Here is a 16,855-nt window from a genome sequence, read left to right as displayed (position 1 = left end):
ACTGGATAAAATTTTTATTATTTCAAAATTTGTTTTTTTTTGTGTAAAAGATTATGGTTTCATTGAGAAATGTCAGTTGTAGCTTCCAAAATACACATTCTTGTAATGATAAAAATCGCAAAAAGTGGTAGAAAGAGGGAGTCACCATACAAATGAATCGCAATTGAAAAGTTCAACCTTCCACATCGTTTTCAACAATAATACATGTAACAAGGATATAAGTTCATGTTGTAGCCCTACTATGAATTTAAAAAAATGAATTAAAATAAGTGTGATAACTTTTTATATATTTGTTTGAACCATTCATTCCAGAGAAATCATATACGCAGTGACAAAACTGTTTGTGTGAACATAATCGATTCATTATCAGGATTTCAAGCCCATTGGAAAATATAAATAATCAGATTTTCAAATAAGAAAATTATCAGTTTGTTGACTTTCGATACTGTGAAAATCTGATATTTCGTTGGATGACAAGCTACCTTCAAGTGGCTTTTTGGTTCATAATGTGACCGCTCTCTCGCAGGCGAATGAAGCAATGTGCGTGTTGGCTTAAACACAACACAATATTTCACATAACAGTCTGTACTATATTTCATATACAGGGCGCATAGGTAACGGGGCATATGACATTTTGGGCGCGGTAGCCCGGTCGATAAGATGCTCGCCTAAAGTACCAAAGGATGTTTAGAGGTGTCGCGAGTTCGATACCCAGTTCGTCCTTGTCAGAAAACTTTCCTGACACAGGGGTACAACAAAAAACGGCGACTTGACCGCAGCAAAAATTACTACCGCAGGGAGTCCCCCATCGAGGGGTTAGCGCACCAACACCTCGACGAGTATAAAAAAAAACAAGCCTGCCGTTCGGAATCGGCAATAAATTGTAGGTCCCGGTCTAATTAGCCCTCGTGTGCAGAAAATGACCGTGGTGCGACAAAAATGATAAAAAAAATGAGCATATGACATTTTACTGGCGAACCATTGGTCCTAGAGGCATACTTCCAGTTGGAAAACGTACCCGTATAATATGTAGTACTCGGATATTTGATTCATGTTGCCAGGGGTTACATAGTTATTAAATTAAAAATGTTAACTCTTTATGCGGACACCCTGTGCCCCAAAACCTAATTGGAAAGTTTTGTTTCCCGGTCTCCCACAAAAAAATTCAACTTGTCTAAGTTCAAATTTTCATTGAGATATTCGAAGAAAGTTGGAAAAAACAGCATTAAATGAGGGGAAACCATTTTACCCGCATTTAATGCTGGTTTTTCCCAAATTTCCTCAATTTTTCGAATTCCCATATCTCGGTGAATATTGCACTTAGAAACGTGAAATTATTTTAGTTGGCATCGGGAAAGACAGAGTAACAACTTCTTAATTGGGTTCTTTGGCACAAGGGGGGCGGTATAAAAGGTTGTTTTTTTTATTTTATTGCTATATAACTCCTTACAACATGAATGACATATCTGAGTTGGACACGTGATTTGGATACTTTTTCTAGTTGGGTATGTCTCTAAGACTAATGACTCACCAGTAAAGTGCCATACGCCCTGTTACCCATGCAGCCTCCAAATACACATAAGAAAATAGTTTGAGACGAAATACAGTCAACTCTCATTAACAAATACCATTATAACACAGGAAAAATGTCGTTTTAACGAAAATCCCTCGGATAGGTTTACTTAGGAACAATATAAAAATCTGAAACTCCTTTGTAACGAAATTTCGTTATTACGAAGTGATTTCTCGGGTCTCTTGGAGTTCCGGTCTAATTGGGTTTGACCGAAGTGTAATATTAAAAAAGGGTCTTTAATATGCTTTGGGTTTGACTGTTTTTTTCCCCCCAAAAAAATCTGACATTTTTGCAGTAAAGTAATTCAACTTCGGCAATTTGATCTGAAAACAGTCCTTTTTATATTGATTATGTCCTTTTTACTTTTATAAATTTAAGTTGGGCGTAAATGCCTCGAAATTCCACTTGTGCGCAAGGGGATACATGCTTCACTCTCAGTTTTACGACAAAATTTCACATTTATGAGATGTTTGACTACGGGCACGATTAATCTTTATATATATAGCTTTCAATATTAAAATATTTCATTAATACGAAGCACAATTTCAATTACTTGACATTTTCAGTTTGATTGGAACTCCAAATCTTTGGCATTTAGACATCATTTCCAAGTATCAAATCCAAGCAGTTTTTGCAGATTGTGAAAACGCGTCGCTGAATTGGTTTTGCATGTGTATTATCAACACAAAAAACCATAAATTTTAGGTTGATAGATAAAAAGAGACACATTGAGCAGGTTGTGGGCAATTCAAAGTGAAGACTTACGTGAGAATTTATTGCACTTATTTTAGAAATCAGCAGATGCAGTGAGTCTCTAATAAACAGATTTAAATTGCTTTAAATGTAGTCATACGCCTTTTTAGAATTTTTTTTCTAATATCCACAACGTTGTTCTTGCAGGATAGGAAAATTGCATTGAAATTATTTAGGATGCTATAGGCCAGTTGTAGGGCAGTTAAAAGGAAGCATTACAGTATCGATGAAAAAAACTTTAAAGGTGTGGTGTCAATCTTAGAAGAAGTCCCAATACAGGGACAGCTCGAGCTTACCTGCCACCCGGCCGAGAAGCCTCATGTGCTGCCCCTACTGGCGACCCTGCGAGAAGGCTGATAGGACTTCTGTGAAGTGCACCTGGAGATAAACCTGTTTTTTTTTTCAGAAGAAAGCAGCACATCATTATTTACCGTGCAAAATGTGCATGACCATACACCCCGCTTTTGAAGTAGAAAAATTTTTGTCTTTGGTAAAATAATTCTAGAACAAAAAACATTCTTAATAAATGCCAGATAACTTAATCCTTCAAAGAGCACTTATTTTTCTGAGCCATCATCACTTATCCTGTAAAGATGATATTTAACGGGGTAATTTTTATTAAGAAAACTTTTTCAAAGGTTTTTCTGGTATTCCAAGGGCCGGACAAGTGAAAAAACAAATTTTTCTTTGCCTTCATTTCACTATTGTGGATCAAATTCTGAGTGAGGGTATGGGCCCCTAGGCTGGGATCTTTTGCAGGCCCCCGCGGAGTCAGATTTCTCACGGTTTTTTCTATAGTTAATTTATAGCCTGAAAAAGCCAAAAAATTATTCGAATTATCCCGGGCTTTTGCGGGGGCCATGGGTGAGGGAACCAAAATGCACACATGGCCCTTGCAATAGAATACAGGGGTGGCGCTTGGCCATGCGACCTATTGCAGCCACAAGGGGCACCACTTAAGAGGATGCTAAATCCGGGGTGAATTTGTAAAAACAAAAATTCCATTGGCCAAAAAAAACCTAACTATCGGCTCTGGAGGGGCTCAAAATCCGAAATGAAGGGCCGAAAAAAATGTTTTGTTAATAATTGTTTAGATATATTGTGAAGGAAAAAAATTAAATTTCGCGGGTATTTTTCCTCATGTATAATTTAGTCTCTTGGAGTTCGTTATAACTTAATTCGACTTTATTTCTTTTCAGCAGAGGCAATGGATTGTCACCCCCCTCAAAATTCATAGAAAATACCCCAGAGCAATCGCTCTTTATTCAATTTTTATAAATATATTCCCCATCAGACCACTCAATGCTGGCTGAAGACAGCTTTGTACTAAACTAGATGGTTATTCGTTTGTAATTGTATGATGGGTTGATTTGCACGATGGGTTTTTTACAAGCTTTCATTTTTCAGCCATCTACTTCTTGGATTACATTTACTACCAGCACTCAAAAGAATGTCAATGAATGGTCAACAAAGCTTTGTCTGCTTCTCTGCTATGGCAGCCCTCTTTGAATGAAAAGTCTTTGAACACACATAATTTCCTGTCTTTACAGTTATTCCATTTTGTTTAAACCTCTTCTATAGTTTGTGTCAGGGCCTACTATCACCCCCAAGTCGTAAAACCACCGAGATTACATGAACCACTTTTTTTTATTTCCTTCTTCCTCATGTTAATATTACTTGAATGGGGGAAAATTACGATAAAGATATTCTATGCATTTTGTTTGAAATTAAATTTTTTTAGTCAGAGTGACTAAAAAAATTTTATGTCACAAATTTATTCGTGGCCACCGTATCAGTAGCCGTGGCTCCCCTTTTGCAAGATTTTCATCCGTGGCCCCCCTGAAATATCCCAGGGCTCCCCCCCCCCCCCGGGGCCATATGGCTCCCGGTTGAGAACCACTGGTATAGAGTGGTGTTTAAAACCTTTAGCATCCGTTTGATGGGTCAATATTTTTCCGAAATTTGCATGCCATCCTAACCCTTTATGCTTTCGTGAATTATACAGCATTTTATTTTTTTAATCCAGGCCGAAGTTTCTAAATTAACTTGTGTAAAAAACTGAGTTCAAAATTCAGATGAGTATCGTCAAGTTTTTCATGTCTGAAATTTATTATATGAAATTACTTTCTGGATTATTTTGGATTTTCTGAAATTTTCAAAAAAAATAATATTTCTCTTGATATAGTTCTATTAATATTGATCATTCAGGTGACTAGAATGTTTAATTTTGAGTTATGAATATCAGTTGATTTTCAACACTTTAGCATCCATCTAATTTTGGAATTAGAATTTTTATGTTTTCATGTGATCTGAGACTGTCCCAGTGAGTGAAATCATATGTCATTTTAGATAAAACATTATGGTAGAACAAAAGATAGACACAATCAAACAATTTTTTCATTTTCTTTTTTGAAATTAAACCATTCCTTTTCTCATACAGCAATTACTTTTTCTAATTGTAGTTATATAACTTCCTAATCAATTTTTAGTATGGGCCACCAACCCGCCTCTTTTATCTGTGAATTTGAAAACTAGCTGTGTTATGTTTTTTATGAATAGTGTAGGATTTTCCCTTCTTCAGAGCTTGGCAGGTCTGGTTGTGTGTGTGGGAAGGTCGTCAACATTCCAATCATTTCCAGGGGGCTGGATGAATCTTATTGTTTTTTTTATTATATAACGTAAAATTTGCAGTTACGGAAGCCCGAGATAAATCCAGTCAGGTGGCCTTGGAATTTATTTGTTGTGAAATTAATACAAGTGAAAAATTGTTGTGACCCTCACGGGGGGGGGGGGGCAGATAGAGTTGATATGACCGCAGGTCGGGTCCCTGATGGGGAAGTTGACGGGTTTCATTTCAGGGGCCCTGGATGAATTTCATTGTTTTCAAGCTTTAGCAGTAAAAGTTTGCTATAAATCCATGTATCGGGCCCATAAAAAAATCTGCATATTGGCTTCCTGCTCCTTGGTTGGAGCCCTTGGATTTTAGTCGTTTGTGAAATGAATATGAATTAAAATTTTTTGTGGTTGTCATGGTGGGGGGGGGGATGCAACAGGGCTCTAGGATGAAGACCCACATGGGGAATATTGACCCATTTTGGAAGGGTGCTTGATGAACCTCTCTTTAAGATTATAAAATTCCTCAGTAAGTTGGTGTTTTCACATGCCACTCTTCATATCACTCTGATAAAGTGGGGCGACATAAACAAGATATGAAGAGAAAAGAATGTTGCCACCGAAGGGTGCCGAAAGGCTGTCTCCCCCCCCCCCCCCCAGTATAGCCATGTTCATAAACTTTTCCCTGATATTTAATTTTTAGTAAAAAAATTTGGACTCATTCACAAATGCAGATGCAGATCATGTGAAGCTGTCATGGCTTGTAGAAGAAAAAACTAGTTGAGTTTTCTTCAAAATACATTTTGTGGCTTTTTTGGAAAAAAAAATGCATATGAAAGGATTTGAATGAAAAATGAAGTTGTTAATTATTTTGTAGCTTATGAGCATATTTTCTTATGGTTTAGTGATTTAACTCTTATTTGGTTAACATCTGTTATCTCTCTATCTCTCGCAGAAGTGGCCACGGCTGAAGCAAGATAAAAACAAAATTTATTGCAAACTCAGATCACTTCTGATTTCTTTAAATCATTTAAATACTATACTACCATAACTGTCACTCTCTTCTTTCTCACTACACCTCTCAATACATAATCCTGATCATCATGCTCTGTTACTGTTTGAATTTGTGTTCTCAAACATTCGCTTGTTACTCACGCGTACAGTGACGGCATATCTCTTCCTTTTCAGCAGCTGAAATTCCTACTCATCATACTTTTAATTCTGAAAGTTGAAATCTTGGAACCGTTGAAATAGAAATAAATAAAAAGACATTTAAATGAAAATCCACATGCAGGCTTCTTTTGTTTTTAGTCTAGTGGTGCAATTTTTTTTCAGGGGAGGCGGTCCCCATGACTCCTTAAAAACTCCTTACTTTTCATTTTTAAAATTTTGTATTGTTAAATGTTTTATTGTTGAAAGAAAATAGCTTTTTATTGTATTTTACATCTTCCCAATGTCTATAGAGTGTATATACCAAGTGTCAATGGAGTATGGCTACCAGAACGGACGCTACATAGGTATGAACAGTTTCAGTATACATTGAAACCTTGTTAATGAGTCTCTTGGGAGACCAAAAATATCACCTCGTAAGCGGAGTGACTTGTAAGCAGATTAAGCCATGACCACTCTGATTCTGGTCTCCCTATTCATGCATTCATTCATTAAAAAACAAATTTTAGTTATTCAAACGAGTTCAGTCATGAAATTTGATTACCAAAGTTTTCCTTAATGAATTAATGTTTATTTGCTACATAATAATTTATTTTAGTAACACAGAATATTTCTTTTTCCTAATTTTTGAAATTCTCTGATTTTTCTGTTTGTTTATGGAAAAAAAAGTATTGTCATCTTGTATGGCAGTTTAATCCTTTTGAAACATCATAAATGAAAGTAAAATATTCTTTATGAGTTCCAAAAAAAAGCTGTTCACTAGAAAAAAACTGATGAATTTCGGTTGTGTGGAATGGATAGTTGAAGAAGCTATCTTTTTTTTTTCTTCAAAGCTAGAAATTTGAGGTCTCTGTCTGTTGTGCTTTCCAGTTCTGATACAAATTTTTTTAATAGGTCGGTTTTTTTAATATTCTTCCACTGTAATGTTGCTTTGTCTGTAAAGGTGAACGAACTTTTTTTTAAAATTAGCAGAAAATTCTGACAGTGTGAACACAAAAATAAAGATGCTTGACAATTGTCCATCTAAGATTTGTTTATAACATAAAAAACCAACAAAAATATTAAGCGGCTGGAACTAAATGTTTTTAAACCTAATTTCTGTGGTGAACTCTTGTTCAGCAAATGCCGACCAAGCACCACAACTCGCCAAGGAAAAAAGAAACATTCCCCACTGAATTCACCATTTCCAAATAAGAAGTAGCCCACTGTTGAAAGAATCTGTCAACAAGTCTGCAGTGAAAGGTGGAAAGGAGGCCTCAGTGGCTTTTGCTTGAATTGCTAGGTAGGTTTTTGACGTGTTAAGAGTTAAAGTTGAACTTATCCTGTATGTTTTGCAAACAGTTTCTAATTTTAATGGTGATTTCTCAAACATTACTCTGTTATTCCTTAAGCCGATTGGGGTTACATATTATCAAGAGTTTAATGACATTAGAATCACATAGAGAACAATTGGGATTTCCAAAGAGTGACACATTTTCCAGGTGATGCAATAGTGAGGTTTGACTGTACCGACATTGCTCAAATACAAATACAAATACAACGCCACAACAGGCAAAATGCCCAACGAGGTGGCTGATAAAAAGATGCCCATAAAAATATGGTTGTCATATGTTTCAAAAATACAGCAACCCAATTAAAAATGCAATTAACACAAATTACAAACAATATATACACATGATAAAATATTATACAATGCCCATAAAGAATACTTATGGTTGTCTTATTCTAAGAATGGATAGCTTCTCGATTTACCCCAACATGTTTATCGTATTTCTTTTTAAACATGTCAATTGTGTTACAACTTACTACCTCCGGGGGTAAGCTATTCCATTTATTAACAACCCTATTGGAGAAAAATTCCCTGCGACACCATAACCTTGCATTGTCCCTCACCAATCGATACTGGTGTCCCCTTGTAAAAGCAGTCGATTGGCGGTGTACTAAAAGTTCATGGTCCATCCTATCCATCCCATTGAAAATTTTGAACACTTCGATCATATCTCCTCGACACCTGCGTTCATCCAATGTAAACATATTCAAAAAATGAAGTCTTTCTTCATAACTCAAGCCCTGTGTGCCAATAAGGACACGCGTAGCTCTTCTCTGCACCCCCTCAACCAGAGAAATGTGGCTCCGTCAGTATACTGGCAGTACTCCTACCTGTGTAGCGCTTGTTCTGGAGGATGTATTCCATTGGAACTTGGTATATATGGTCCATGAAAAAAGGGAAATTCACTTTTTTACCTGGTGGTGGAAATTGGACTGTTTTGTTTATTTCATAAATGTCTCTCATATTGTCTTATTAAGATATCCTAAAAATTTGACTATTTGGATAAACAGTTTTTGAGAAAATGACTCAGTATGGGAACTTGAATCAAAATCATCCTGTATATATGGAAAATAAATAGTTCTTTACATAGGAACCTTTTCTTTTAAAATTGGCATCCACCTGTTACATTATCCTGGATCTGTTCTTCGAACCCATGGTGTTTTGTCGTTCTTAATATTAACACTAAATTCACAAAAAAAATCTTTTGGTGTTTAGTCTTTTATGAGATTTGACCAACCTATTAGTTAAACTGTTATTATGCTAACAAAATATTAAAATATAACTCTGTGTGTATTCTAATTTATTTGATTTCATTAATTTTTATTATTAAAGAAAAATAATAGTGAATACGGTTTTGCAAAGAGGGTTGTGGTGATCTACTGGTCAATTCGAACCAACTTCTTCCTAATTGCTGATGTAAACCATGTTAGTACACACAATTTTATATATGTATCGTGGATTGATAAATGAGCAAGCAACAGTATATGAGCTTTTTACTTATATTTAGAACTATTTATATATTTCAAGATTCAAGTATTTAAATATGTTGTGATGCTTTGTTTTTAATATTTTGTAATAGACTTTGCTGAGCTTGGCCAAACTTTCAGAGTTTTCTGCTCAAACTCAGAAAGCGGATGAAAACAGTATTCAAGGTGCGTTATTTGGAATGAAATAAATTTGTAATTTACCACACATCATAACTTATATTATGCTAACAAAAACAAAGGTATATAAGAAATACTGTGATGCATAGTGCCAACTTCATGTTAAATTTATTATTTTTGTTTTATATTTTAATCTACATTTATAATTTGATTTGTGAATCCTCTCAATGATTCCAGTGTCATTTATTTCTACTGAGCTATTTTCTTTAATTTTTAAGGCTTCCAGGAAAATATTATGAAAATTTTTGTTTTTAAAAAATTTATTTCAGACCTGAATTATCAACTGGACTATATTATGCATACTGATAGGGTGGCTGATGCTGTTGGTACTGTAAGTTTTGAATGGTTTATTTTTATATCTTAAAATAAGGAAAATAACTGAAGTTCTTCAGTGCAACACAACCATGAACTTGGCAATGGGAACTTTGCTCCAATTAAGCTGCACTGCACTAAAATTAGCATCCTACTCCAATTGCTCATTTTCATGTTTTTTCTGTGCGATATAGTACTTGTTTGTGGGGTTTTTTTTTGTGGTAATTAATGTACACTCAGAGCTTGAAATTCTGCTTTGTGTATGTATCAGTGTTGCTATTGTTAAATTCCCAAAATTTTGAAAAGGACAATTAAAAATTTTGTTCCTGCTTGCAGCAAACGAGACTTTAAAAAATGAACTAAGAACATATTTCACCCCTTCCCATTATCTTCCATAGTGATACTATCTTGTGACCTTAAGAAGTAGATAGACTTCTGTGAAGTATTTGCAACACACTAGTGCACTCCTGGTTTAATTTTGCTTGTCCAAATAGTTGCAGGCAACAAAATGAAAGAAAACGCAATATAATTTTTCACCAAGAACCGTGACCTAATTTTTCAATGTGATTTTTCCACTTTTTATGACTCGCTTGACTTTTGAAATATATATGGCAGCATTGAAAAATAAAACAACATTACATACACACTCAGACTGTTAGACACACACACAGTTACACTTCTGACAGAACTCACTAGGTAGTAAACCGCACATAGATGGTTATAAACCTGAGTTGTGTTCGGATTTAAAGAAAGAAAGACTCCAAGTCCCCCCCCCCCCTCACTATGCCCTTGGATACTGGTGCCCCCTTGTAAAAGCAATCGATTGTCGGTGTACTGTTCATGGTCCATCCTATCCATCCCGTTGAAAATTTTGAACACTTCAATCATATCTCTTCGACACCTGCATTCATCAAATGTAAACATATTTAAAAAATAAAGTCTCTCTTTATAACTCAAGCCCTGTGTGCTAATAAGGACACGTGTATCTCTTCTCTGCACCCCTTCAACCAAGTCTATGTCCCTCTAGGTATGGTCTCCAAAACCTCGATCTGAGACGAGGCCTCACGTGGCGGGAAGAGCTACAAACTCAACGGCCGAAATGACGATAGGAAGTAATGATCGATGCGGAACCATTCATCGACCTTGACGGAAGGTCACGATCCGAGGTGAGGCCTCACGTGGCGGGAAGAGCTGCAAACTCAATGGCCGAGATGATGTTCGAAAGCAATGATCGATGTGGAACCGTACGGCGGGCGGATGAACGATGACAGGAACCGGGATGACAACGATTGACTAGAGATGTGGCATGATGGGTCCGGAACCAGCCGGCGATGTATAAGCACCAGTGAGACAAACTATTTCATTTTTCAGATGACTCAACCAAAGGTGACCACCTTCACCTAAAGTGATGTATTCTGAGTTGAAAGGCGAGGACGAATGCGAGCTAATGCGAGGTGGCTCCAGGTATTTATGCCTATAAAAGGAAATACGGAACGATCCAACTCCTGGGACCAACCATCTCAGAAAAATACACATCAGAGCACAGCCAATAGGAAAATACAACATCTAATTTACATAAATAAATGGCAATAGATTTTTTATAGGAACTTTTACAAAAATAAGAATGGCAACAACAATAAATTAAGAGGACGATGTGATCAAGATCGCACATTTTTCCGGACTATGAGCAATGAAAATATCACAGACTAATTAAATCAACCGTGCACGGTTATAAAAGGTAAGAAAACATAACAATTCTATTAAATATTATACAATTATAACTATATAAACATGTTTCAAATTTAAGAGATAGAGGCAGGTTTGGCAAATTCCCCAAAGGTTCCTAACTATTGTTACACACTCAGCACGGCGTAATGCAGGGAGACCACTCAATGTTCACACTCCTGAAATGGAAGATATCATGCTGCAACAGTTTGCCTATTCCTGCCGACAAGTACACGAGCTGTTGCAGCTGGACTCAGAGCCTGCATGGATTTTTCGTGATTTTCACCCTCTTTTGCAACACCATATTCCATTGCAATTTTTGTTCCTCGTAATGTCTATTAACAACCTTCTGAGTTTGTCGGTCCATTAACAAAACACCCTGTATGTATACATAGGTATAGAACATAAAATCCTTTTTCAATAAATAACAGTGATATTAACTTTAAAAACACTTCAAATGGCTTTCAGAAAATTCCTTTTGGCACATGGTTTTATCTCTGATATACAGAAATATTTCAAACTGCAAATGTAAAATGTAAACTGTTCATCTCTCATGTTTGTTACACTTCTGAGAAGCAAGTAAGAGAACAATATAATGATTGCAGAGAAAACACGATTTAACTGTATTAACATAGGTGTATGCAGAATTTTCTTGAAGGGATGGTTTTCAAATTTTTTCCCTGAGATGGGGCTTTACTTTTTTCCTGCAAAATAGCACTGTAATCTTGGCTCAGGGAGGGGGGGTTAGAACCCCCCCCCCCCCTTTGCATACGCCAATGTGTATCAAGACGAGGATGTGAGTCAATTTCATGTTGCTTTGCACCCAAAATGAAACTAAAATAGAAGAAATATTCCTCTTTTACATTAATGTCTTCAATGAGCACTAGCTCAAACTTTTTCAATTTATCGATGTATCATATAAAAACACGTATGTCTTTTACGCCTTATTGAATTAAAGTATTACAGAGAAATCTGAATTATTTAAGATCGAATTGTGGTGATTGTTCATAAATTATCATAAAAGAAAACTCTCACAAAATACAAAATGCATGAACCATGAACTTATCAGAAATGAATAGCTATATTTGACATTTGCTTATTTTGTGTTCTTAAGGAAACTGTATAATGAGAAGTTTTTTTCAGTTTTTCTTGTTGGTAATCCTGTGTTTATAACTGAATGTAGTTTTGTAATACTGTATATACAATTCATAAAAATGTTGGTTCTGCCAAGTTCCACATTTGTTCCCCCATTTTATTTTTGTTTTCAGGAAAACGTCACATGATCAGAGCTGTCCCTTATCCTCATAGGACCAGTAAACGGAATCATGTGACCCGCCTATCATTCTGTACTATGATTTTATATGCCAATTAGGGACTGCAAATGGATGTTGTTGTTGTTTGACCAGCTTCTTCCCATTTCGGTTCCCAAACAAGTTTAAAAAATCGTAATCAAATTCATCCATTCGATTTATAGCTACTTAACACTGTTTTATTGGTGTTTACCCCTAGCCTGTTTTCCCAGATAGGTGATAAATCCCAAGGACTAAATTTTTAGGACTAAAAAAGATGTTTTCCCCCCTCGTATTCAGAAAACTTAGGGGATGTTGAAAGAGCCCTTTCTTTTTTCCTTCCAGACAATTGTACCAACACTCTCCAAGATAACCCTCCAAAGAAGATACTTTCTTTCTTTCCTTCTAGAGGGATATTGGCTAAACCAAGGGCGTAGCCGGGGGGGGGGGGGCTTGGGAGTCTGCCCCCCCCCCGAAATGTGAGAAAATGACCGAAAAAAGGGAAAAAGATGGCCAAATCCATTGTTCTGTCACTTTGGTCCCCCCCCCCCGAATGAAATTTCTGGCTACGCCCCTGGGCTAAACCATGTTTTTTTTCCAACACCTTAAGTAGACTTATCTGAAATGAGTGCTGTTTGCTTCGCTGGATGCCTACTCATGCTCCCACCACTTCTTTTAACAATAATATTTGGGAAGCCGGCAAATAACACTGTAAATAGAAAGGTTTTAAGGTATAATTACATATTATTTATGATAGAAATGACACATGGCACTTCCATACGTTTACAAAACGTGAATTAAAGAAAAAAAGGGGATTTTCTCAAAATTTGCCGCCCTGGGCTATAGCCCCCTATAAATACACTACTTGGTGAAAGTAGTTGCTAAAGGGATCAACAGAATAACTAAGAAAATCAATATTCTCTAAAAAAGGTCAAGTTCATGAACTTTTTTTTTTTTTTTTGTCATACCTGATAAAAGTTTGTTTTATGCTGTTGCCATGAAGTATGATAATGTTTCAAATTTTTGTGATCTTATATTTAATAGCATGAAATGAATGACCCTGAAAAAATAGGTTTCTATGGGGTAGAAGAAATTATTCAGGTAATTAATTTTTGACATTGTTATAAAAGTGTAGTTGAATGTGTTGTATTATCTTACAGCTTTTGTTTAAAATAGCGACTCTCAACCTCTATTGACTCACTGAGCCTCTTTTAGTATTAGTGTATAATTTCTATGGCAGAGCCTTGTAGGCCTCTTTTAAAAAAAAAATTACTGATCTTTATTTTTCTGGAGCGGCCGCAGAGTCACTGGGAAGTGCACATAGAGCCCAAAGAACTCTGCACAGCGATGGTTGAGAACTGCTAGTTTGAAACATTACACAGCTGTTTCATGATAGAATATTGTTATCATAACTTGACATTTTGCAAGAAATGTTTATGTAACATTTGGACTAAATGAGTTAGTAGTACATTTTATTTTACCTATTAACTCCCCATTATTTTGTCTTTTCTCAAGTCTATGTTGTTATTATGGTCGGGCCGAACTTTGACTTGACAGGACCCCGGACACAAAAGAGGTATTGGGCCCTTGACTGTGGTTGAAGAAATTTGGTACATCGGCAAATACAGTGCATGTTGTTTGTAAACACACAGAAAAGGATATGCATTATTTTAAATGAGAAGTGTAAAATTCTCAATTGATACACAAACTCTCAACTCAATACACAATACAGCTAAAAAGATGAACATTTTTTTAGCAAAAGACTTGAGCGAACTAATGATTTTATCCTGTTAATAAGATGAATGATCTTTATCTAAAGCAGTTTGATATAGATATCACAACATGGAAACATATTCTATAGCGCTATTTAACATTTGTAGCATTGTATCACCAACTTGAACCAAGGATGAAGATTATCGCAATTTGTCTGAAAAAAGTGTTTGCAAGATCAGATGTATAAAAAGCTTTGCATCACAAATACAGGGTGATTATAAAAAAATTATCCCAACATATGAGCCCCTAACTATCATACCATTCACAGAAACTGAATGAAATTTTGGCATAAGGTATTTTGATGTATGCACTCAAGAATGATATGGAAAACAACAGTGTCACTCTTAACAGTTACGGTTACAGTGAGAAAATTTCAAAAATATCAAATGGCAACACCAAGTTTTTTTGTATTGGAATGTGATCTCCATTGTGAAAAACCCTAAATAGCGTTCGAACGGCAACTGTAGCATGAAAATCACCGGCGGTAGATAGGCCAAAAGTGAGGACAACCAATAAGGACAGAGAAGCAGCATAAAATAAAGCATTTTATTGTGTTTCACAAATTTTCCACATGACCTTGTGGAGGACTAATCAGGCTGGGATCTCAGCCGAAGAAACGGTGTGAGGAATGAAACGAACATTAATGCTCTGGTGCACGGCAAAGTCCTTTTTACTTTTTCCTTGCCTAGCTCCGGGGATTTTCATGCTACAGGCGCCATTCCAACACTATTTTGTGTTTTTCAGTATGGAGATCGCATTCCAATACAAAAAATTTGGTGTTGCCATTTGATATTTTCGAAATTTTCTCACTGTAACCGTAACTGTTAGAGCGACACTGTTGTTTTCCATATCATTCTTGAGCGCATACCTCAAAATACCTTATGCCAAAATTTCATTCAGTTTCTGTGAATGGTATGATAGTTAGGGACCCATATGTCGAGATAGTTTTTTTTATAATCACCCCGTATATAGAATTTTCATGAAGATTTGATGATTTCATGTTGATCAAACATTCAAATTTTCTTGTCATCATTCCATAAATCATTTTACAGTCAAAAATATATGAAATTGAGGAATCGAACAAAAGACTGTGACATATTGAAACATATTTTTGTCATGGAGTTAATGTTGCATTAGGTGCATTATACATGCTATGTGAAGTCTATTAATGATTGGTAAATTAAAATTGATTTTTAATAAGGTGTGCTAATAATGGGCACTTTGGAAGTAGTATGATGTAATTTAAGGAGAATTCCTTGATTTTCCAAAATTTTGCCAAATAAAATTTATTAAATATTTGAGTAAAACATAATATAAATTTGGGGATCCCCCTCAAAACAAGGGGCCCTGGGCAAATGCTGATGTTGCCCATGTGGACGTCAGGCCCTGATTATGCTGCTTTGAAATCTGTAATGTTTGAATTGTCTGTATAATCACTTGACTGTTATAGGTGTATGTGGTTTCTGTATTATACCAGGGTGGTAACTATCGACCACCCAATAATTATACACATGATTCCTTGTGAGAAACTGATATGGAAAAGTGTTTTCAGTTTTTTGATTAAACCCATAATTGGGTTACAATGCATTAAAAATTGGTGGCATCACTTCATAATCCTGCTGAATTTACCGAACGTATGACTTGGTTGTTTTGGAACTGATAAGCAATGGTATAACCCTTAAGAGAAATCGAGAAAAAAGCAAACCACTTTTTTCCTCTCGTGTGTGTGTGTACTTTTCAAATTTTGACGTGTTTGTTATTACTATTTTCTAAGGTTGTAGTTTTTCCATCAGGATTTTAAAAAACTACTGCCCCGAAAATTCTGAAATTTCGCAGAAATGTTGTTTACTTGTCGTGCATTAGTGAAATGAACCTCAGATTTAGAAATTATAACTCGTAGTATTTTTTTTATAAAAATGGTGAATATTTTCAGATTTTTTAATTGGTAGCTAGGATGATTTTAGCCAATTTACCAGATAAATTTCAACCCCTTATAATGGCTCTGAAAAACTGTGGGGAAAATATCACAGTCGATAGTGTTAGGACTCATTTAATGACAGAGGAGGAGCAACCTCATAATGATGACAGTAAGGAGCATGCATTTGTAAGTGAGAAATTTAAAGGGAAAAAATCCTTTAAAGGGAAATGTTTCAGATGTAACATATTCGGCCATATAATCTCTGAATGCAAGAAAGCACCACAGCAGAAAGGTGGGGAATAATGAAAGCAGAAATGGCAAGAAAGGTAGCTATAGGTTGAAATATTAGAAAAGGGAAGAAGCTTATGTAACCGAAAGTTTCATAGCTAACTCAAACCCAAATCCTAATGTTTGGTATATGGATTCTTGTGCATCATATTATATGACCCTATATAAGGAGTTACTTGATGATTATGATGAACCAGAGAATCGTAAGATAAAAACAGGGAGTTCAGTAATAGAATTAGAAGGGGTCGGTGAGGTTACTTTCTTTTTACTTTGAAATGATGAAAAGGTGAGGGTAACTTTCAGCAACGTTTTGCATGTTCCGAAATTAACAGCTAACCTTCTGTCTATTAAATATCTGAAAAAAATATTTGGCATGGTCAGTACCTTTACAGGTGAAAGGTGTTTTTTTTCATAAAGATAGCCATCTAGTCACCCGCAGAACAGGTG

The 16,855-nt window shown here is 35.7% G+C and overlaps 1 protein-coding gene across 1 annotated transcript in view; it reads left to right on the top strand.

Moving 5' to 3' along the window:
- LOC149074100 (nuclear pore complex protein Nup133-like) overlaps positions 1-16,855 on the top strand; it is a 254,535-nt gene that overhangs the window by 193,391 nt on the left and 44,289 nt on the right. The window contains exons 17-19 of the mRNA XM_089247323.1: positions 9,019-9,091; positions 9,373-9,434; positions 13,474-13,530. Coding sequence (XP_089103449.1) covers positions 9,019-9,091; positions 9,373-9,434; positions 13,474-13,530 — 192 coding nt within the window. The remainder of the gene's footprint in view (positions 1-9,018; positions 9,092-9,372; positions 9,435-13,473; positions 13,531-16,855) is intronic.

Source organism: Pholcus phalangioides, unplaced genomic scaffold (genome assembly GCF_987345545.1).
Source record: "Pholcus phalangioides strain wild (caught in Gottingen) unplaced genomic scaffold, Ppha-v1.0 ptg000017l_1, whole genome shotgun sequence".
Lineage (NCBI taxonomy): Eukaryota > Metazoa > Arthropoda > Arachnida > Araneae > Pholcidae > Pholcus > Pholcus phalangioides.
Note: the sequence above shows the minus strand (reverse complement) of the source record. Positions and strands in the feature narration are given on the sequence as shown.